Source organism: Barbus barbus (genome assembly GCF_936440315.1).
Source record: "Barbus barbus genome assembly, chromosome: 48".
In the NCBI taxonomy this organism is placed as follows: Eukaryota; Metazoa; Chordata; class Actinopteri; order Cypriniformes; family Cyprinidae; genus Barbus; species Barbus barbus.
In genome coordinates this window covers 15,865,199-15,885,471 of record NC_136726.1, presented here as the reverse complement: position 1 = coordinate 15,885,471, position 20,273 = coordinate 15,865,199, and the positions used below count along the sequence as shown (strand labels likewise).

At 34.5% G+C, this 20,273-nt stretch overlaps 2 protein-coding genes across 4 annotated transcripts in view; one reads left to right on the top strand and one right to left on the bottom strand.

The window, feature by feature from the left end:
* The first annotated feature begins 2,409 nt into the window (after positions 1 to 2,409).
* ccl33.3 (chemokine (C-C motif) ligand 33, duplicate 3) lies at positions 2,410 to 3,299 on the top strand. Its single transcript, XM_079411739.1, has 3 exons — positions 2,410 to 2,566; positions 2,829 to 2,946; positions 3,069 to 3,299. Exons 1-3 carry the CDS (start codon positions 2,416 to 2,418, stop codon positions 3,148 to 3,150), a joined length of 351 nt encoding a protein of 116 aa, XP_079267865.1. The 5' UTR covers positions 2,410 to 2,415; the 3' UTR covers positions 3,151 to 3,299.
* A 3,247-nt stretch (positions 3,300 to 6,546) lies between these two features.
* Positions 6,547 to 20,273, bottom strand: part of LOC306866922 (septin-7-like) — a gene marked incomplete at its 5' end in the record, with an annotated part of 30,913 nt that continues 17,186 nt past the window's right edge. The window contains 10 exons of one of the 3 annotated variants that reach the window (XM_079412370.1): positions 6,547 to 9,434; positions 10,234 to 10,379; positions 10,502 to 10,637; positions 11,218 to 11,343; positions 11,502 to 11,553; positions 14,848 to 14,944; positions 15,813 to 15,905; positions 16,012 to 16,129; positions 18,082 to 18,216; positions 18,381 to 18,481. In XM_079412370.1, coding sequence (XP_079268496.1) covers positions 9,395 to 9,434; positions 10,234 to 10,379; positions 10,502 to 10,637; positions 11,218 to 11,343; positions 11,502 to 11,553; positions 14,848 to 14,944; positions 15,813 to 15,905; positions 16,012 to 16,129; positions 18,082 to 18,216; positions 18,381 to 18,481 — 1,044 coding nt within the window. In that variant the 3' untranslated portion in view covers positions 6,547 to 9,394. The remainder of the gene's footprint in view (positions 9,435 to 10,233; positions 10,380 to 10,501; positions 10,638 to 11,217; positions 11,344 to 11,501; positions 11,554 to 14,847; positions 14,945 to 15,812; positions 15,906 to 16,011; positions 16,130 to 18,081; positions 18,217 to 18,380; positions 18,482 to 20,273) is intronic. The other 2 variants (XM_079412369.1, XM_079412371.1) reach the window with 2 other exon arrangements.

The window sequence follows — 20,273 nt, the reverse complement described above, 5'->3', positions numbered from 1 at the left end:
TATACAGCCCACGACTCTCATTTTCATTTCAGGTTATTATAATTGAGGTCGGTGATAACGGGGCCTGATTATTCCAGCACAAAGAGAGTTTGCCCTCCTCGAACAGTCATTTTTCAGTAATAAAAAAATTAAAATAAAAAAATCAGTAATTAAAATGAAAGTTTTACTTTTGAAAAAAAGCAGAATAAAAATCAGTATTTTCACTATTGCATTATTTGTAATGGCTTACTTAGTTTGTGTGTTTGTGTATTTAGATGAAAATATAGAATAGAAATAGAATTAAAATTAATAACCTATATTAATGAAGTAATGAATGAATATTTGTACATTTGTGTGTGTGTGTGTGTGTGTGTGTATATATATATATATATATATATATACTATACTGTACATACATACATTCATATATATAGCCAACACCCAAAATTGCTGTGTAATAAATAGCATTTTCACACTGTACACTGAATTGCACTCTGTATAGTGAATGAAGGGAGTGCAAACTTTAAGACCAAAATCGCTGTGCACTAAATATCCACCGCAGAACAGTTGTGAAATGTAGGTGACAGTTTCAGAGGGGTGTTTTTCTCAGAACAAGGATGGTCTTGATCTATATGTGTCTTTTCCAGTGAACTGAATTGCCCATTCTGCTCTTATGGAAGAAATAAAACACATTTTAAACCAATTATTTAAGGGGAATTTAATACAAAATACTCAAAATGAATGTAGATTAAGTGGATGCCTTTGTACTGCAATCATATAAAGAAACTTTTAAATCACTTCATGCTGAAAACCTGAAAGTCCAATCGAGTGATTCAAATCTCACAGTCTGTGTGATTAATAAGGGTTTGATCATATTATATATAACACTATGTACCTCACATCAAAATGAGTCAAACTTTACACTTACAAAGCAAGTTAACGTTTCTCGTGAGTTACTAAAGATATAGAAATGACACACTGCTGGTGGTTTCCTAAGAGGTTTTGATGTTCTGCTGAATCAGTCTGGTCTTTCATTCACTCTATTTTAGATTAGTAATAATATTTTAGCAGGTCTGAATGTTATTCTGTTCAATTATCAAATCTTTGGCGTATTTGTCAAATGTATCATGAATATTGCTGAAAACAATTAAACGTACAGTTTGTAAGCTAAATATTATGTGACTGATACAGACATATATATCTACATATTCATACATATTTACACATTCTAGTAGAGTATTTGCATGTGTGCTATTTACTGCACATGAAAATGAGGGTACACATTGTACAAGAAAAACCACAGGCCAAAAGTGCAGAACACGATAATCTTGATCATTATCAGGCTGAGCTGATGTTTGCTGAGATGCATCACCTTCATCTTACTACTTCACATGACTTTCCATGGTTTCTAGAAGAACGACCCTGTAATATGTATCCTAAATAGATCAAGAAAAAAAAAAGTTGAAACCTCATATGGACACCGCATTAAATGCCAAACACTGAAAAAATTGTATTATGCAAATAAGATCATAACAGATTCAACAGATCAATAACAAACAGACAGATGTTTGATAATGATAATAATTTTTTTAAGCAGTTAACAGCACTATCAATATGAAAACAAATGAGATAAGACTTGGGATCTTGATAAAAAATAATTTCACATCAGTATACACACTAAATAAGTAAAACATATTAATGATTATAGAAATTTAAAATAATTTACATTTTGTGTTTAAAAAACTTATTAGCATAATAATAATTATAATATTTTGATGTAAAATATTTAAGATTTACAATATTTTAATAAGTTTAATTAAAGCTGATATTAAACATATATCATGTTTTTAATTATTCGCTAGAACATGGCAAATATTTACATTTGATTAAATAATACATACAATATTTATATAATACAGTTATATTTGTATCAAGATTTCCTCACATTATGAAATCTGTTAAATGTTGTGTTAATGAATTATGCATGAAGTTATTACAAAGCATTTCCATTGTGCACTACAACACGTTTCCATTCTAGTTTAATATTTGCATATTGAAAAACCATGTCATGTTTTCCTTTTCAAATGCTGACTGTGGAAAGTGAATATGTCGCATAGAATCGAAGAATCAGTCCTTCTGTGATTTGGACATAAAGGAATGCAGATGTTATTTTACACAATCGTTACCCAAGTTTAAAAATCTTTTCTAAATTTATTGTATTGAGCATCAGCAAAAACTGCACTGTCTACAGATGTGCTGTAAACTTCTGACACATGTATTTTATCTTCTCACCATCTCTGCTTGCAAAAAGCAGAGAAACCCAGTATAGCAAATGTAATTCTCCATGTGGGCTTTGATGAAGGGGAGGGGGACTGCACTACACTTCCTTATCAAACCACAGATCTGAGTTAGCATCACGTCCGAAAGCATTTAAAAATGTGGTGCAGACTAGGATTGTCTCAGACAACTGAAACAGCTCATTATCAAAGCTTGAAAATCAACTTCAGATCAGAAACCATGAGGGCATCTTCTTTGTTTCTGGTGTTCGGGGTGGTCCTGCTGATGGCCTGGACTTCTGAGGCTCAACGTAAGTTCTCTTGAAATACAGTTTTGCTTCTGACTAAATTGCTATCTTTATAAGACATGAAGTTGTACATAAAGTTTAAGTGATTAAAATGGGTCAAATTAGAAAATAAAGATACCATAGTGGAACGTTTGCATGTTCCTCAATGAAATTTGTATTCTCTGATAAGCAACAAAACATATTAGAGATTAACAGAACCCAGAACCAAATTTTATGGTTCTCTCCAGGAAAACATACATCATGATCTATTTTATCTCACCAACAGCAGTTGCTCATGCAGTTCCTGAGAATTGTTGCTTCAAATTTATCGACTTTCAAATTCCAGCCTCAAAAATTAAGAGTGCTCTGAAGACAAGTTCACATTGCCCAGTCGCTGGCATTGTGTAAGTATTTAACTAAAATATATCATTGAGAAAAACTGCTCCTTTTAAATTGTAGACAAGTGATAAAAAACAATTTTGTGCATGCTAGCAAAATGTGAACGTGTGAATTTCTCCTCCCTCAGGGTTACGACACCTAGAACCGAATTTTGTGTGAAACCAGATGAGGCTTGGATAAAGAACGTAATGGAGAAGCAGCTTCGTTAATAAAAACGCAATACATTATGCCCAAAATAATACTGTTACTGCTTTATACAAGCATATAACTGTCCTTTCTTATTAAATGTATTTTTTTGCATCTCCTGAATAATATGGCAAGAAACTGAATGTTAAACTGTCTTCATTTAGCGCTCAATCTATGCAAATAAATTTTAAAATGCAATGAGATTACCTGGTGTCAGACTCATTTGAATGTGCGCATATTCATGTAGGCTTATTACATTCAATTAATGTATATACATAAACAAAGCAACATGTTTGCATAAATACAAACCTGAAAAAGATATTGTTTCTAAATGCATAAATTGCCCTTTCTATAAAATAGGATTTAATACATATAGGCCTACATAAAAAAACAAAACAAAAATGAATCATTACAAAGATGCCATTCTATGTCTAAGCTGATACACTGACTCAGTAAACTCAGAAGAGGTGGGCGATTGCTTATCAAACCTCAGATCTGAGTTCTATAACATCACGCTGGGAAATGATTTAAAGCGAGAAGCAGACTCTAATTCACTCAGATTTCTCCAAAAAAACTCATTACCAAAGCCTGCAGATCAGAAACCATGAGAACATTGTGTATTCTGGTGTTCGGGCTGGTCCTGCTGATGGCCTGGACTTCTGAGACTCAACATAAATTCTCTTGAAGTACAGTTTTGCTTCTGACTAAATAAGACACAAAGTTACATGAAGTGATTAAAATGGTTCAAATTAGAAACAAAAGATACCAACCTTTGCATGTTCCTCAATGAAATTTGTATTCTCTGGTAAGCAACAAAACATATATAGCCTAGAGAGATTAACAGAAGCCAGAACCAAACCAATATGCTGATTAACCAGCCAGAGGTCCTTCACGGAACCTAAAGTTCCAGAAAGGACCTTTATTGTGAAAGATGAATAATGTCAAAATCATATTTACATTTAATAGCCTTTTATACATGGTTGGATATGGTCAATTTTATGGTTCTCTCCTAAAAAAAAAAAAAATCATCAAAGATGCCATTCTATGTCTAAGCTGATACAATCTCTCTTTCTCTCTCACAAACACACACACGTAGCCTATATATGTGTAAATTAGAATGCCATCTTTGTAATATTTTTTTTAACAACATGCTACATTCAACCAGAAGTTTTGTGTTTGTTTGTAGATCCAGTAAACTCAGAAGAGGTGTGCGATTGCTTATCACAGGGTTCCCACTGACCAGATTATTCACACGCCAGCGAATGTATGTCATGAAAGACATTACAGTACTAAACATTTTACTGACACTTAACATTTACATTAAAAATGTCAGAGTAATAATGTTTTGAATGTGTAGGTTTCATAAATTTAGACCGTTTTGAGTAGTCGTGTTCGAAGAATTTAATGAAATCCATTGAAGTTAATACTGGTAATATTCAAATACAATTTCTAAAATATTTTTAGAAAAACAGCAAACTACAAAAAACAAAACTGTTTTTTTGCTGTAGTTCTTGTACAAGATTTAAATTTGAAAGAATTTCACAATTTTTAAATGAATAAAAAGTGGTTAAATGTTGTAATAACACTGTAAACCTGTTAACATTAAAAAATAGCATGTTCTCTCAATAGAGACATTAATCATTAATAAACAACTCAAGTCAAAATTATTTTGTAAATCCCATTTTTTCATCTTTGACCTAGAGGAATGCAGGTGCTCAAACATGCAGCTGCTCAAAATTTCAATATTTTTTTTTTCATATGTCATGAACATTTTAAACATTGTAGCCTACATGTGCAAATCTGCAAATAAATATAAAGAAAAGAAATAAAAAATAGGACTTTCTATTTGCTTTTAAACTATAAACGCGTTCCACTAACATTGATGTTAATCAAGCAAAAGAAAGACATACAATCACTCACTGCTCTTGACTGAAAAACTTTAGTAGCCCTAAAGATTAATCTAAATTTATTTATAGAAATAAATATGTCTGCTTGAAAGAATGATAAACACGTTGTTATAAAGAATGCATAATTAGCCTATATAACCATTGGTAGGCTATTTCATTAAAAAGAAGAGCATATTCTTGTTCTTTATGAGAAGTGGTTTTATTTAATTTTATCAAAGGCATGTTGTGTGTCACCGCAGTTAAATTGCAGTCTATCATGATAAAAAAAACAATATCAAACCTATATAATGAGTTTGGAAATTTTAGAGAAATGCTTAATAAATGCACTGTAACTAAACCCATTAGATTTTAGTCGACTAAATTTACTGTAGATTTAGTCGACTAAAAATCTTATGATATTTAGTCAACTAAAACGAGACTAAAACTAAAAACAATTCAGATGACTAAAATATGACTAAAACTATTTGGCATTTTAGTCAAAAGACTATGACTAAAACTAAATCAAAATTTGCTGTCAAAATTAACACTGCTCTCAACTTATCCGTCTATAAAGCCTATAAAAATTTGTCTTCATGTATTTAACAACACTTCAGCATGTTATTCTCATTAAATGAGGGTCATTTTTTTAGGGTTTTTTACACAAGCAAAGTCTCTGAGAACCTGACATCTTATAATTCTGGAGACTCCAGGAAGGTTGCAGTTCTGGAAAATGGTGGCGCTGGAGACTAAATGTTTGATGGTTTACACCTAATTCTTCACATTAATTCTTAATTATTTTGCAGTTACCGTGTGTCTTATCTTCTCCACCTGTTTTTATCTAACCCTGTAACCAATGAGCATTTCGCTGACCAATGGTCATGTCTTAACTTTACAATTTATGTATTGCATTAGTTTTGAATATTTCTCATTGGGGATTTAATAATTTTTGACTTTTCAAATCTCTTTTTTGGCTCATTTTATCTGTAAAAGAAAATGTGCCTAATAATTCTGCACACATGAATATAAGGAGTTTTTCACTTCCAGCCTTCATGGACAATTATATATCACTTATAAATGATTAATTACAAAATTAATAGTAGTTATTAAGATTGATGTGGTTTGGAATTGGTAAAATGTTCTTGGAAATAAATATTATCAGAATATCAACGTGTCTAATAATTATTCACGCACTGTAAAGATGTGCTCACTTTACACAGAGTGTGCGTGATCGTGTAATCGAAAGTGAAAGTGAACTGCGAGCGCTCATTCAAATGTGATTTCACTTATTAATAGCGCGAAAATGATATACAATATTAGAATGTTTGCGGGAGCGTGACACACACGTTGCGGGAGCGGGCGGTAATGGTCAGACACTCAGCGGGAGCGGCTCAAGAAAACTCTAGGCTGCACATCAACACACGCTAAGTTTTTTTCGCACTACCCCATCTCCACCCCAATTATTTGTGCCGTTTCGTTCTGTCTTTGACAGCACATATAGGACCATTTTGAAATAGCGCCATAAACTAAATTTATTTTAAATTTAATTCAAGCACTTTCAAGGACCTATGTTTGTTTTCAAGTACTTTCCAGGCCTTGAATCCATATGTCTGAAATTCAAGTACTTTCAAGAAGCGTGGGAACCCTGTTATCAAACCTCAGATCTAAGTTATCATGCTGGGGAAATATTTAAAGCGAGAAGCAGACTCTAATTCACTCAGATTTCTCCAAAACACTCATCACCAAAGCCTGCAGATCAGAAACCATAAGAAGATTATGTATTCTGGTGTTTGGACTGGACCTGCTGATGGCCTGGACTTCTGAGACTCAAAGTAGGTTCTCTTGTAGTTTAAATTAGTTATTTACACATTTACAAAGGTGTCCACAATTTAAGACAAGGATACAGTTGTTCTGAAACAATCACTTGTTTTTAGTATAAAATCTTTTGTTGTTTTTTGTTTAACCAACAGCTCAAGCTTCTCCAGGTGTTATTTCAGTTTCATAGACTTATAAATTCCACACAACAATAATTTTTAGCATATTTTGTCACAAAAACGTAAACCAAATATTATATGTGAACTTTTTCCCTTAGGGTTTCAACATCTATAAGCAAATTTTGTGTGCAATTAGACAGTGATTGGAGAAACAGAGAAATGTGAGCTTTATCATTGAAAATGCAGCATTTGTATCCAAAATAGCCTTTAATGTTCAGAACTATTTCCTTTCTAACTAGATACATTTTTGTTTTGGTCTTGTCGTTGACAGAGATATTGTGACAGGACCAGCAAACCTTACATCACCCAATGTCCAAAATATATGTTGGCAAACCACCCAACAAACCCTCTGCCAATACCCATGTCAGCAAATGACCACCAACAACCACCCTACCGAAGAAAACAGATCCTACCCCTAAAACAACCATCCCAACGACCCCCCAGCTGAAGAAAACCGATCCTACCCCAAAAACACACCAACAACCACCCTGCCGAAGAAAACAGATCCTACCCCAAAGAAAACCACCCTGCCAAAGAAAAACATATCCACCCCAAAAGCGATACGTACCCAGGATGCTTTTAAATGTAAGTTCTGGTCTCCAAATATGGTTTCTAGATCAGAAAATGGTGCATTACAAATGTGAAGTGCTACAAAGAACCATAAGAACCTTTAAATACTGTTCTGCTGTTTTCTGAAGGAGGAGAGTTGTTGTTTTTCTTATATTTGTCAAGTATGGTTTTATGCTAATGATTTTAGTACGAACACAAAATAAAATATACATTTAAAAACCTCAAAAACTGTTATGGACCACTGATAATACTAATAAGAAAACATGACCAGTATCAGCATAACATCTCATGTTTAATATTATACAGTTAGGCAGAAAGAATAACAGTTGAAGATAAAACATGAAGAAGTACAATCGGAAACTGAAAATCGTATACATATACAAAAAATTATAAGAAAACAAACATGTCTAGAGCCATGTTCAGGTTTACAGTTAAAAAAAAGTGGAGTGGTTAAAAGAAAAGGTTTTTTTCCTTTTCCCCAGAATACTGTTATACTAAAACCTTAAACTAAACACGTAGAGCTTCTGTGTGGTTTAGCAATCCACGACAGGAAGAATGGAGTGTTTTCGAACTTGCATAATGACAAATCTGCAAAATATATAATAGTGTGATCACACGAGGCATACGGGGGCTCTTTATTGCCCTTTGCATTGAGAGTTTTGTGCACGTTGCTGTCTATACGCTGTTTGGCATGTGTTAGACCTGGAGCCTGCGTGTTATAAATCTAAACTATCCAACAGAAACAAAAAGAGCTCTTCCATCCTCATTTCCATTTGGAATGTAAAGCGAGTTTATTATAAAGGGTAATCTAGGTAAGTATGGCTAAAATAGATACTGAACTCACTCAGGTTAAAACTGACCATCAAGCCCTGATCTAGGACCAACCCCAACAACTAAAAATCCAAGTCCCAACTATTAAAATTGAAACAAACTGGTCTCAGATCAGTTTAGGAATAGATTGTGGGACATCTGACATAATCGGTTCACAATAAAAAACAAAACAAAACATGAGCAGAAACAGTCTGCAATTTTAAGGCAGAATGTTCGAGCAACATCCTATAATAATATTGTAATTATTTTATATCCATCCATATCAAAAAATGACTATTGTTATTAAATGTTGACAATTATGCCATTTTGTATTACAACATCTATGGTAGGGACACAATTACCTACGTACACAGCCAGCAAATGGGTTTAAAAACATGGAAAACTGTTATAGTCATAATTTAGCTGTGCAATAATGTTAAAACAAGTCTTTAAATGTTTATGACCCCAAAGAAACACACAAGTCACACACACTAGCAGAAATCAAAGACCGCAAACCATCTATCCATAGCGTTGCTTTTCAACATGCTTAGCTCTGTATAAACTCGTAGCACTTGCTTCCGTCTGTCTGTCTCATTCTTTATCACACCCATCCATACAAACCTACCACGAGACCTTCTTATCATGAAGATGTGCGAATGTGAGTTGAAAATGTCTGTCTGTTGTGTCAGAAATGATCACAAACATGAAGTACTGTTTGTAATAACCAGAATTTAAAGTTTCAAAGGAATGTTGGTCGATATTCTAATTGAAAGGTTGAAAACATACTGGGCATGTGGTGTAATATTGTAGTCAACCGGAAGAGGGAGATAAAGTTGTGTGTTACCCTATATACCCTAAAAATACCCTATATTTTCATAGCTTTCATTCATGCAATGAATGTGCAGTAAACTGTACCATAGCACTCCTTCGTGTGTTTCTTATGGGGTCATAGAACATTACAGCATCACAACAGATGCAAGGAGTTTCTGGTTTTAGAAGGAATGATGTCTTTAAAAGATTTTTCCTTTTTTCTTGTTCTTTTCCATTGTCCTGAAAAACACAAAAAGAAAAACATTGGTGAAGAAAATAAATGAAATAGTAAATTATTATAGTTGATGAAATGTAGTTATTAATATTTTTCCATTACTGGTACTTATTTATTTATTTTTACATTTTATGCTGCCTCTCTTATGTTTACTGATGCTTTGCAACAATATACAATACCTTTTTTTTTTTTTTTTTTAAAGAAATGAATACTTTATCAAAAGTGACAGTAAAGACATTTATAATGTCACAAAAATATATATTTTAAATATTTGCTGTTCTTTTGAACTGTGTATCAAAAATCCTGAAAAAAAAACCATACAGACCACGAGCTTTTGAATGGTAGGCCATGTTTAACATAAAAACTGAAAAATGATAACTGAAATTAAGTTTAGAAAGACACAAACCATAATATATAGAAAATAATGTCTCTTAGGGAATTTATTAAATCATACCTGTTATTAAAATAACATTAACAAAATAAAATTGAATGAAAAAAAATGAATACACTAAAATAACTACATTAATTTTGTATTACATTTTTAAAAATGCTAAAACTTATTTCAGGTTCAAATTTGATTCTGAATCCAGATTTTCAATATGATCCAGATTTTTAGATGTAAGAGACAAATGGGACCGTCAGCCTGCTGGAATCTACTGCATGAGTGCGGTTCTGCATTTATTAAAAAAAAAAAAAAAAGTTTACTGCATAATTTAGGGACTGAATAATACAGAGATCTACAGAAAGACTATTTTAAGAGAAAGACACTGAGGGATTGAGATGAAAGAACAGCGAGAGTCTCACTTTGATGCATCAAGTTTCTGCTGCTCCAGGATGCGTTGCTGGGCCTCCCAGTTGGCTTTTTCATCCTCAAACTGGCGCCTCTTCTCCTCAAGCTCTTTATACTGAGCTTCGAGATTCTTCTTCATCTGTTCGTGACGCCGCTCCAACTGCATCAAAGATTGCCAAAGATTTTTGTGATATTAGCCATGACAAATATAGAGTGCAATGGGGGAAAAAAAATGTGCATTAATCAGAACTAGAAACCAAACACAAGTATCCTCACACACACCTCTGCCTCAGAGTCCTTCAGTTTTTGCTTCTTTTCTTTGACCTTCATCTCAAAGACCTGCTCCATCTCTGTCTCCATCTTCTTCATCTTCATCACATGCTCCCTCCTCTCCTCCTCCATCTGGGCCAGGGGACTCCTAGAAAGAGAGACATCACAACAATTGTAAAAGAGGTGGAGAAATTTACCATTACATAAATTGTTCACAATAATCCTCTGCAGTGAATGGGTGCCGTCAGAATCCAAACAGCTAATAAAAACATCACAATAATCCCCATTCACTGAATAAAACAATATTATGAGCACATTTTAGCTGGAAACAACAGTTTAAGGTTAAAATTGACTATGATGGATTTGTTTCTTACAAACATGGATCTTTTGATTTGTAAGATGTTAACTGATTGACTTCACTTGTGGATTATTGTGATGTTTTTATGAAGTCTCATTCTGACGGCACCCATTCATTGCAGAGGTAAATATATCCAAATCTGTTCTGTTGAAGAAACAAACTCATCTACATCTTGGATGGCCATAGGGTGAGTAAATGTTTAGAAAATGTTCATTTTTGGGTGAACTATTCCTTGAAGACTGGACTTTTTAAGAATATTTAACCACTAGACTACAAAGTTTGTAGGTTTGATCCCAGGAAAAGGTGATTCAGGATCTCAATAACATACTCAACATTTAACATTTAACTAAAAACAGAACTGTTCTCGTACTTTGTGAGCTGGCCCTTGTTCTTGGTGGCGTCGACCCCGTTGCAGGTGACGGCTGCTAGTTTCTTACTCCGGTAGTTTTCATAGTGAACATTATTGGTCACGTCCTTCAGGTCCTGCATGTGAGTCCTGCAACAAATTGTTTGATGACAAGTTAAACTTTGATTAATACTCCAATTCAGTATTTCACTTTAAATGACTTGATGCTGGAAACTTGTCAGGCCGAGCCTGGATAGAACACTGTGCTAATTCAGTTTTCTCATGAAAAAAATCACGCTGTTTCTCACCTGATGAGCATATTCCTCAGGACCGTGAAGTCACAGTGCTCACCGTTCTCCACTGAAACAGGAAGAAATAGATGTTTTAGCTCAATAGTATCACACTGACTTTCAAACTTTCAAAAAAATCACTAACATTTAATTTTTCAGCTTTCTTTAAAGCAATTAAACAATAAATAAAGTAGGCACTACTTGCATATTTATGTGCAGGACTACAACATATAATTAACAGTTTTACAGCATTATAACAATAAAAGTTGACATGAAAATGCATTATTTTTGTGGATGTATGTAGTTATGATAGACACTTAATATGAGATTGAACTTCTATTTTAATAAAATATGCAGTGAAAAACAAATTTTAACAGGGATGCATGATATATCAATACCATATCAGTTATCAGCTGAAGATTTTTTAATTTACCAGTATCGGTCAAAAATTAGAAATGCTACTTTGCATGCTCATTTTCCTTTATTTTTACATTTAGATAACTTTTGCATCCATAGTGAATCTGAAAAGTCATATTGTAAAAGATAAGGTTGATCCTTAATTTAATTGAAGAATTTTAAACTACTTATTTTAGCTTTTAGTATTTATTCTTAAATAATTTTGACAAAATAGTATGGAATTCTACTACTGGACATTTATCTATTATCGGTCGTAACGTGATTTGCAATACTGTACAGTATTGTTGCAATGTTTGTGCAATATTGTTGTTGTAATGTTGCAAGGCCTACATCCACTTTAAACAGTTTAATTTATATTTAGAAAATAATGTAGAGTTCTACAACTAGCCATTTATCAGTTAGCGGCCATAACATGAAAATTATTAATGGGCTTATATCAGAGAGAGTTTTAATATCAGTGCATCCCTAATAAAAAAAAACAATTTTTTTTTTAAAACAAACATAACAGTGACAAAATATACATTTATAAGCAAACAGGATCAAACACTGAGGTTGTTGACGGAACAAAATTAATCAGGTAACAATGAAACAATATCAGACAAATGAAAAATCAATAGACACAGGTCAGGTGGTTGTCCATTAAACAAAAAACACAATTTAGTAATTAAACATCAAAACGGAATGTCATAAGGTTAAACAGTCACAAAAATTAACAGCAGGTTAGCAGTTCAGACCGCTGTTATGTGATCATACACAGGTGTGTATGATCAAACATCGTTGTCATCACATGGTATTCTGAAAAAGGACCAGAGACACGGTTTTCTGAAAGATGGTTAAAGGATGAAATGTTTTCTACAAGTCTAACCTGCACCGTTACAGCAGTTATAGAGCCCTACGAGCATCTTACCTATAAGGAGAACTCATGCTGATTGACCGGCACATGTGTCAATCATCTGCTATAACCACCTACCTGTGAGAGAGCAGTTGGAGGGGCGAGACTAAAGTCTCTCCTGAGGGAACACCCACTCAACCTGTGATTCATGGGCTACTACGACTAAAAATGGTGTGTTGTAGGAAGGGTTACATGGCATAGCGATGACAAGCAGAGAGACCAGCCAAATGGAGCTAGGAGGAGGGGCAGGGGGTGGAGTCATATGTCTAAAGGGATCATGGGATTTGTAGTTTCTTCTTTGATGGGACAGCAAACTCCTGACGCTGACAGGTCTAAATGGTGCCTCAAAACGGCGTCCCTTATATTGGGTCGTATGTTAAGACAGTGTTGATCAGAGGTTAGAATGGAAACATTAGCACTCAGTCGACCCCACATCAGAGTTCTGAGGCAAAAATACTTATAAATGATGATGTCAATGTACTATATATAAAATTATGCATGTAAATGAAAAAAATTAATGTTTTGACCACAGGGGTACATTTTGTATCCCTCAACGTATTTAAATCCAAAATGGGGGTTGGAAATAAGTAATGGGAGGCATGCATGTCTGGATGCAAGGTTTTGTTTAAACATGAGTAGGGCTGGGTGATATATAAAATATTTATGATGTATTTGCAATGATTTTGTTGGCAAAATCAGATTAAGCAACATCATAAATATTAAGGCAATTTTTTAACTTATGGTTATTAGTCTAGCTCTGTGTTCCCTCCTCATCTACGAGTTGCAAAATATCTGCAGGTAAATATTGCTGCTTATTAACACTGCCACAGTAGTAAATATAATCATCATGGAATTATTTTTTTCTAGTGGTCATTTAGAGACAAACCCATTTTTTGGGGGGGGAAATACTAAATGACTAAATAATAATAAAAATAAGAATTATATATACTGTATATATATATATATATATATATATATATATATATATATATATATATATATATATATATATTTTTTTTTTTTTTAATTACTAAATTATATTTTTATTAAATCAGAAAAATGCAATTCCTGTTGGTCTCACACATTACACATATATATTATGCATATGTCATGTATATTATATACATACACACACCCACATATAGTTTTCAAAAGCTCAAATTAATATAAATTATGCAATAATAACACAATGAGGTTTTAAAATTGTGTTTTTTATGTGGGTTAAAATGTGGGTTATTTGTAATGTATACTAAATTATAATTTTTTTAAATCTCAACAAAAGTATGCATTTTTAAAAGTATTCATCTCACACTTTCCAAGCCATTTGTACATATCAAATATTAGCAAAACTCTCTCAAATATTGAGATATAATTTTCTAGCTATATCATCCAGCCCTACATAGAGGGTAATTAAGAACCTATGAACATGTTAGAGAGCAGTGTTGCTCTATTTTCTATGGGGGCTGCAGTTTATAGGTTTCTCCATGACTATTTGTCGAGCACAAATCTGACAATCGGCAAAGATTCTGAGCAGCAAAAAGGTGAAAGAGGAAGGAGAGGGGGAGACCTTAACGAAGAGCGTATAAATGAAAAATGGTTTTGTTTACCAATAATGCCCTCTGTCAGTCATGGAAAAGAGCAGACAGAAAGAAAAAAAGAGAAAAGAAAGAATGACACGTAAACAACTGAGGAAAAAAAGACACGCTCGCTCACCACAACAATAATTCCAAATGAAAAAGTTTTCAGGGAGGAGAGCTTTGTAAAGAAAGAAATGTGGGGGTAAAGTAAAGTAAAGGGGGTAAAGTAAAACCACAACAACAAGTCATTTGTGGCCTATGATGAAAAGAGGGGGTGACAGTCTTTCTCTCTGGAAAACCTTTCACCTCGTCGTCCTCCCTTTTCCAGAATCCCTCAGGTTGGACATTTGACCTGAGAAACAAATCGTCCAGCAAGCCCATGCACTTGTTTCATAAACACTGGAACACCCCTGTTCTCTTTAGAAATGGTACAGTCCTTGTGACAAACTCATATGGGTCATGCTGATGCGGCACGTACCTTCTGCCACACCCCAGGGGTACTGTCGCCCTCTAACCTTCCTGCCATTTACTTCGATCACCACGTTGCTACCGACCACGGCCAGAGGCATCTTCTCCTGTTGGTACGAACCACAGTTAATTAAAGTGAGCCTGCACACGGAGAAAGTGAACAGACACAGGGGATCTGACGTAGATTCACATTGAACTTCAGAGCCACAGACGGGTCAGTCAACTAAATTGGTTCTGCAGCAGTTTGCATGTTGTCAATAACCTCAAGCTAACCTAGAGACTCAAACAACACTGTGGATGCTGCTGGGATAATTACAGACTTTAAAGACAAAACATTTCTCATTGTTTTTCTGTTGTCAAATTCAAAATTTAAGATTTATGTGAGGCTGCATAATAAGGCTGTACATGTTAACACTTGATGCATTAGGAATTATGAACTAACAATGAACAATATTTTTACAGGATCTTCAGGATTCTTACTGTGACTAATGAATTTCGATGACTTTTCTATAGTCAGACTATGGACAACTTCCAGTTAATCGAGATTTTATATAAATACATATATAATTTTAAAGAAAAATGTCCATGCAAAATTTCTAATAGATTATATATTTCAGAGGATAATTAGAAATCTATATTCACTCAAGATATTGCAATTACTTTTCCAGGCCTAGAAAATGTTAAATTTTTATAATAAATAATGAACGATACATATTACGTTTTACTTTATAAATTATAGAAAAAATAAAAATGAATAAATTAATATTATATTTAAATTTTAGCACATTTATAAACTATCATTTACCACAGTCAGGACAACTCTGAATCTTTGATAATTTTAGTTTATAAATATACTGGTGTTCATTTTTAGTTCATAATGAATAAACTACTGTTGTCTGAAATTATCAGCTGTAGTCCTGACAATGTTTAGTTTCTTTTAGTGCTTTGTATTAAGCAAATGGATTGAGTCTTTACCTTTATCTTTCGGATCAGTTTGCTGTCCTCATCGTCCTCTGTGTCGGGAAACTCATAGATCTTGATTTTGTGCTCCTGGATCTCCTTCATAATCTAATGATGAGAGAACAGTGGTATTTGTAGTACTTGAGAAAAATTGTAAAAGGCAAATCATCAGCTGTAAAAGGTAAAAATCACACATTAACACACACACACACACCTGTTTCTTGAACAGCTGGCACTCCTCTGGCGTGAGAGTATCGGCCTTGGCGATGAGGGGGATAACATTAACTTTGTCATGAAGACGCTTCATAAACTCGATATCAAGAGGCTTCAGTCTGAAAAAAAGATTCAGAATACAAGTGAATTGCGTCTAACAGTTTACACTTGTTTTGGTGCTAATACATTATTATTTAGATTACTAAATTATTTTTTGTACAGCAAGGCACAGTTATAGTACATACAGTGCAGTACGAAGTGGCAAATCTATACTATGACAATATTACATTTTTTATTTAAAATAATCATCTTTTAATCTTGATACACCTACTGTTTTACTACCAAATACTGAAAGTCAAGTAAAATAAATAAAATACATTAAAAAGTATAAATAAATAATTAAACACACAAGTAAATAAATAAATTAATATTTTAATTTAAAGTATAAATAAATAAAGGGGTGTGAATATTACAATATTCTCCAAGGGGTGTAAATGTATAACCATCTATACTTAGTATATAAAATACAGTATAGAAAAGTATAGAGTATACAGGCTATTGTAGTATAGTGCATTATGGAAATAATTTTAGAACTGAGTGAATACATAATCCTTAAAAGTCTTAAAAGCTAAAGTAGAGAGACCACGAATACTACATGGAACAAAGGGGGAAAAAACAACATGTTTTCACTTAGTTTTGCACACGGGTAATATGAATATAATGAACAATGTCAGTAACAGTAAGGTTAAGTAAAACATTGGGTCAGTCTGGAAAGCTTACACATAAACCAACCACAAAAAATCATTGCCACTCCTTTGAAGTGATGCAATAGAACTGAAACAAGTCAGACACCAGAAACGGGCATGAATAAACAGACCAGAGCAGAGGGGCCACTGTCAGCACAGAGCCACCACCACACAGCACTGAACCTTTTTTTTTTTTTTTCATCGTTTCCTTCCAAACCAGAAAAATTATGTCATGGAGGGAATGAGGGCTTCACTCTGTCTCTCTTTGCATCACTTTCATTCAGGATTCCAGACAAAGAGGCTGTTCTTACACTAAGCAGAGTTTGTGTGTGTGTGTTTTTGTGGCTTTGGGGGCCAGCTGAGGGGCTGTTTATACATTTCAGGAATGTCAAGACTGAAGATGCAACACAAAGGTCACAGAGATATGAATGTTGCTTCATGGTGGCGTCTCAAAAAGGGCATGCAAGAAAATAGCTGTTTGTAGACACAGGGCTACGGGGGGGGGTCACACTAGACTGTATGTAAAAATGTAAACAGTGCTTTGTTTGTCTATTCAGAGAAAATAGTTGATAAATTACAAACCTATGTATGCTTCTTTCTTATGTTGAACACAAAAGAGGATATTTTGAAGAACCAAACAGTTGCTGGTCCCCAATGACTTCAGTTGTAGGGAAAGAAATACTATGGAAGTCAACGGGGACCATTAAATGTTTAAGTGATTACCAACATTCTTCAAAATATCTTTTACGTTCAACATAAGAAAGGGTTGGAACGACAAAAGGGTGAGTAAATGACAAAATTTTCCTTTTTAGGTGAACTGTTCCTTTAAAATCACAAAACAACAGACAACTGCATTGAAAAGATAAATAAAAAACACCCACTATAATAAAAAAAGAGAAAAAGAATAATTCTGCAATAAATTTATCACAAATCTCATTTCTGATATTATAAAAAAATCTTTTTCAGCAAAAATGAGCCAAATAAGCTAATCATTTTCAAAAAATAAATGAGTCAACGCGTATCATACATCAAGCCCAGTTCAGTAGGCATTATGTAAGGCTTTTGGATCTGGGTGTGGGTAGTATGCATCTCCATCTGTGCTCATATGTCCTCTGTCTCTCCATTTCACCCGTTAATGCATATTCTGATGCCTTCATTGTACCACAGTCGTTCAGTATTCATGTACAAAATTCCATCATCATCCCACTCCTGAGCAAAGTGCAAAATGTGTAAATCAGGACGTGTGTGTGTGTGTGTGTGTGTTGCTTCTATTTTAAGATGGTTGATTCATGCCAGGCTTCGTTTGTAGAGTGTACAGTACCTACCCGTGACCAGAGGGGGCGATGAAGTACAAGCAGCAGTGCACCCTGTTGTCAGGCATCTGCCTCCTGTTTACCCGGGACTCAGCATTGAGGAAGTCTTCAAACTTACTGTCAATGTAGTTGATGACAGGTTGCCAGCTGAAAGAAAGAAGAGAAGGATAGATGAAAGGCAATGTCAGATGCAAAGATTGAGAAGTCATTGCATCACAGCCTGTTAAAACCATCATATATAACACCCAACATGATTTTATCTTTTGACTATATCCAAAAATCTGAAATGCCCCCAAAATTCTTAAACTTACCAGTTGCTGTTGTCCACCGCATCTCCAAAGCCTGGTGTGTCCACGATGGTCAGCGTGAGCTGAACGCCCCCCTCCTTTATCAGCACTTTGGACTGTTCCACCTGAAAGCATGACCACAAGTTGTCACCACAAGATATGGGAGTTAGCCTGGGACAGCAACTCCCAGGTTCATTTGTTCCAGATTCATGTCACTGGCACAACATCATTGCTAACTAACTCAAACCACAAACATGTGAGTGGAGAGATTTGTTAATACTGGTTTGCGCATACATTTTTTTTTACTTTCACCTGCATCAAACCAAAAGGTCATTGATGAATGTTATAGCTGTATGTCAAACAAAAGATGCTAATAACAAATAAGCATTTACAAGGTAACATGAAGTGCATCCCAAATTGCGTACTTATGCACTATTCTATGACGTTTTGTAGTATAAATAGTGCGAGTAGTGTGTTCACACTGAAAATTCCAAAAAGAAAAAGTGCACTTAACCAAAAAAATTAAGCAGCTTTAATTACGTTGCTAAGGGGGAGGAGCTATTAGTCTCTAATTATTAATTTCATGTAGTGAAAATTCATACACTACATGGATGAGTACATAGTGTATAAGTGCATAGTCTATAGTACGTCATTTGGGACGTAGTAAAGGTCAGGTAGTTGTCCAATAAATAGTGAGATTGACTAGTTTATTGTATTAAAATGTGCATCTTTAAATTCACTGCTGCTACAAACAAACATGTTCAAGTTTTTAAAATGACATCAAGTTATAAATCATCATCCTTCCCCTTGCTAGCAACAGATGTGGTCTCACCAGAGTTTCTGCGTCATCTTCTACATTAGTTGCATTCTAGGTTAGGCCAGTGTCAGGCACCAAGGTGAGACACTGAAACAGTCATCTCCAGTGTCACTATGATTCAGCTTCATCATCTCCTGAAGTTATTTCAGCTGCTTTCAGTAAAAACCAGCTTATTCTCACAGGCCTGGTTATTTTTGGCTGACCCTCTTTTTCTAAAACTGCACTCTCATTCACACATACACTTTCTCACAAAAAAAAACAGCCACAACCTTTCTTAGTTCTTCAAAAAGAGGAGAGAGCGGGAGAAGATGCAGAGACTTGAGGAGAATAAAGTGAGAGAAAGCGAAAATGAGGGGAATGGAAGTGGAGTGAACCTTAATAAAGCTCTTTCATTCTCTCTTATGCTAGGATGTTTATGAGGCACATCAGGCCACTTCAGTTTGCAACAAGACAGAAAAAGAAATAAATGAAAATGTAGAAACAAAGCCACAAAAATGTCAAGACTTTCATTCGACGCAACCAGAGTGGCCCTTGTGTGGCTGCTATGACAAACACGGCAGATTGTTTTGGAATATAAATACTCTCGCAGCTGACTCTATGTCCTGCCTGAGGTGACCACAGAGGACTAGACAGCCACACATCACAATATGGCCTTTGGCCAGGCTGACAAATCTATACCACGGGCATTCATGGTGGAACAGCTCAAGACAAAGTGTATGGCGGAAAGTATCCTGCCACCAGGAAAAGCGCCTGAGAAGGTTAAATAGGGTCTGAAGAGAAAAGCATGGACAGCAAAGTGTCAGATTTCATTTGTGAAATCCAGGTAAACCTATGCCAAGTGGCGAGGTCAAATCTAAAATCTCTAGTAGTTTTGTGGTAAAAACAAAGACGTGCCACCTCAGATGAATCTTCCACCAAATTCCAGTGGGAACAAGCAATGTCCCTTGGTTTTACATGACCTCTCCAAATGAGAATGGATTTGTTCAGATGTTGGGTGACAGATGCCACAGTCGCTGGATTCCAACTGTAAGATGATGTGAAGGTTGTATTTGGTTGGTTTATGCACAGCTGTGAGAAAAGCAAATAACCCTAAACAAGCA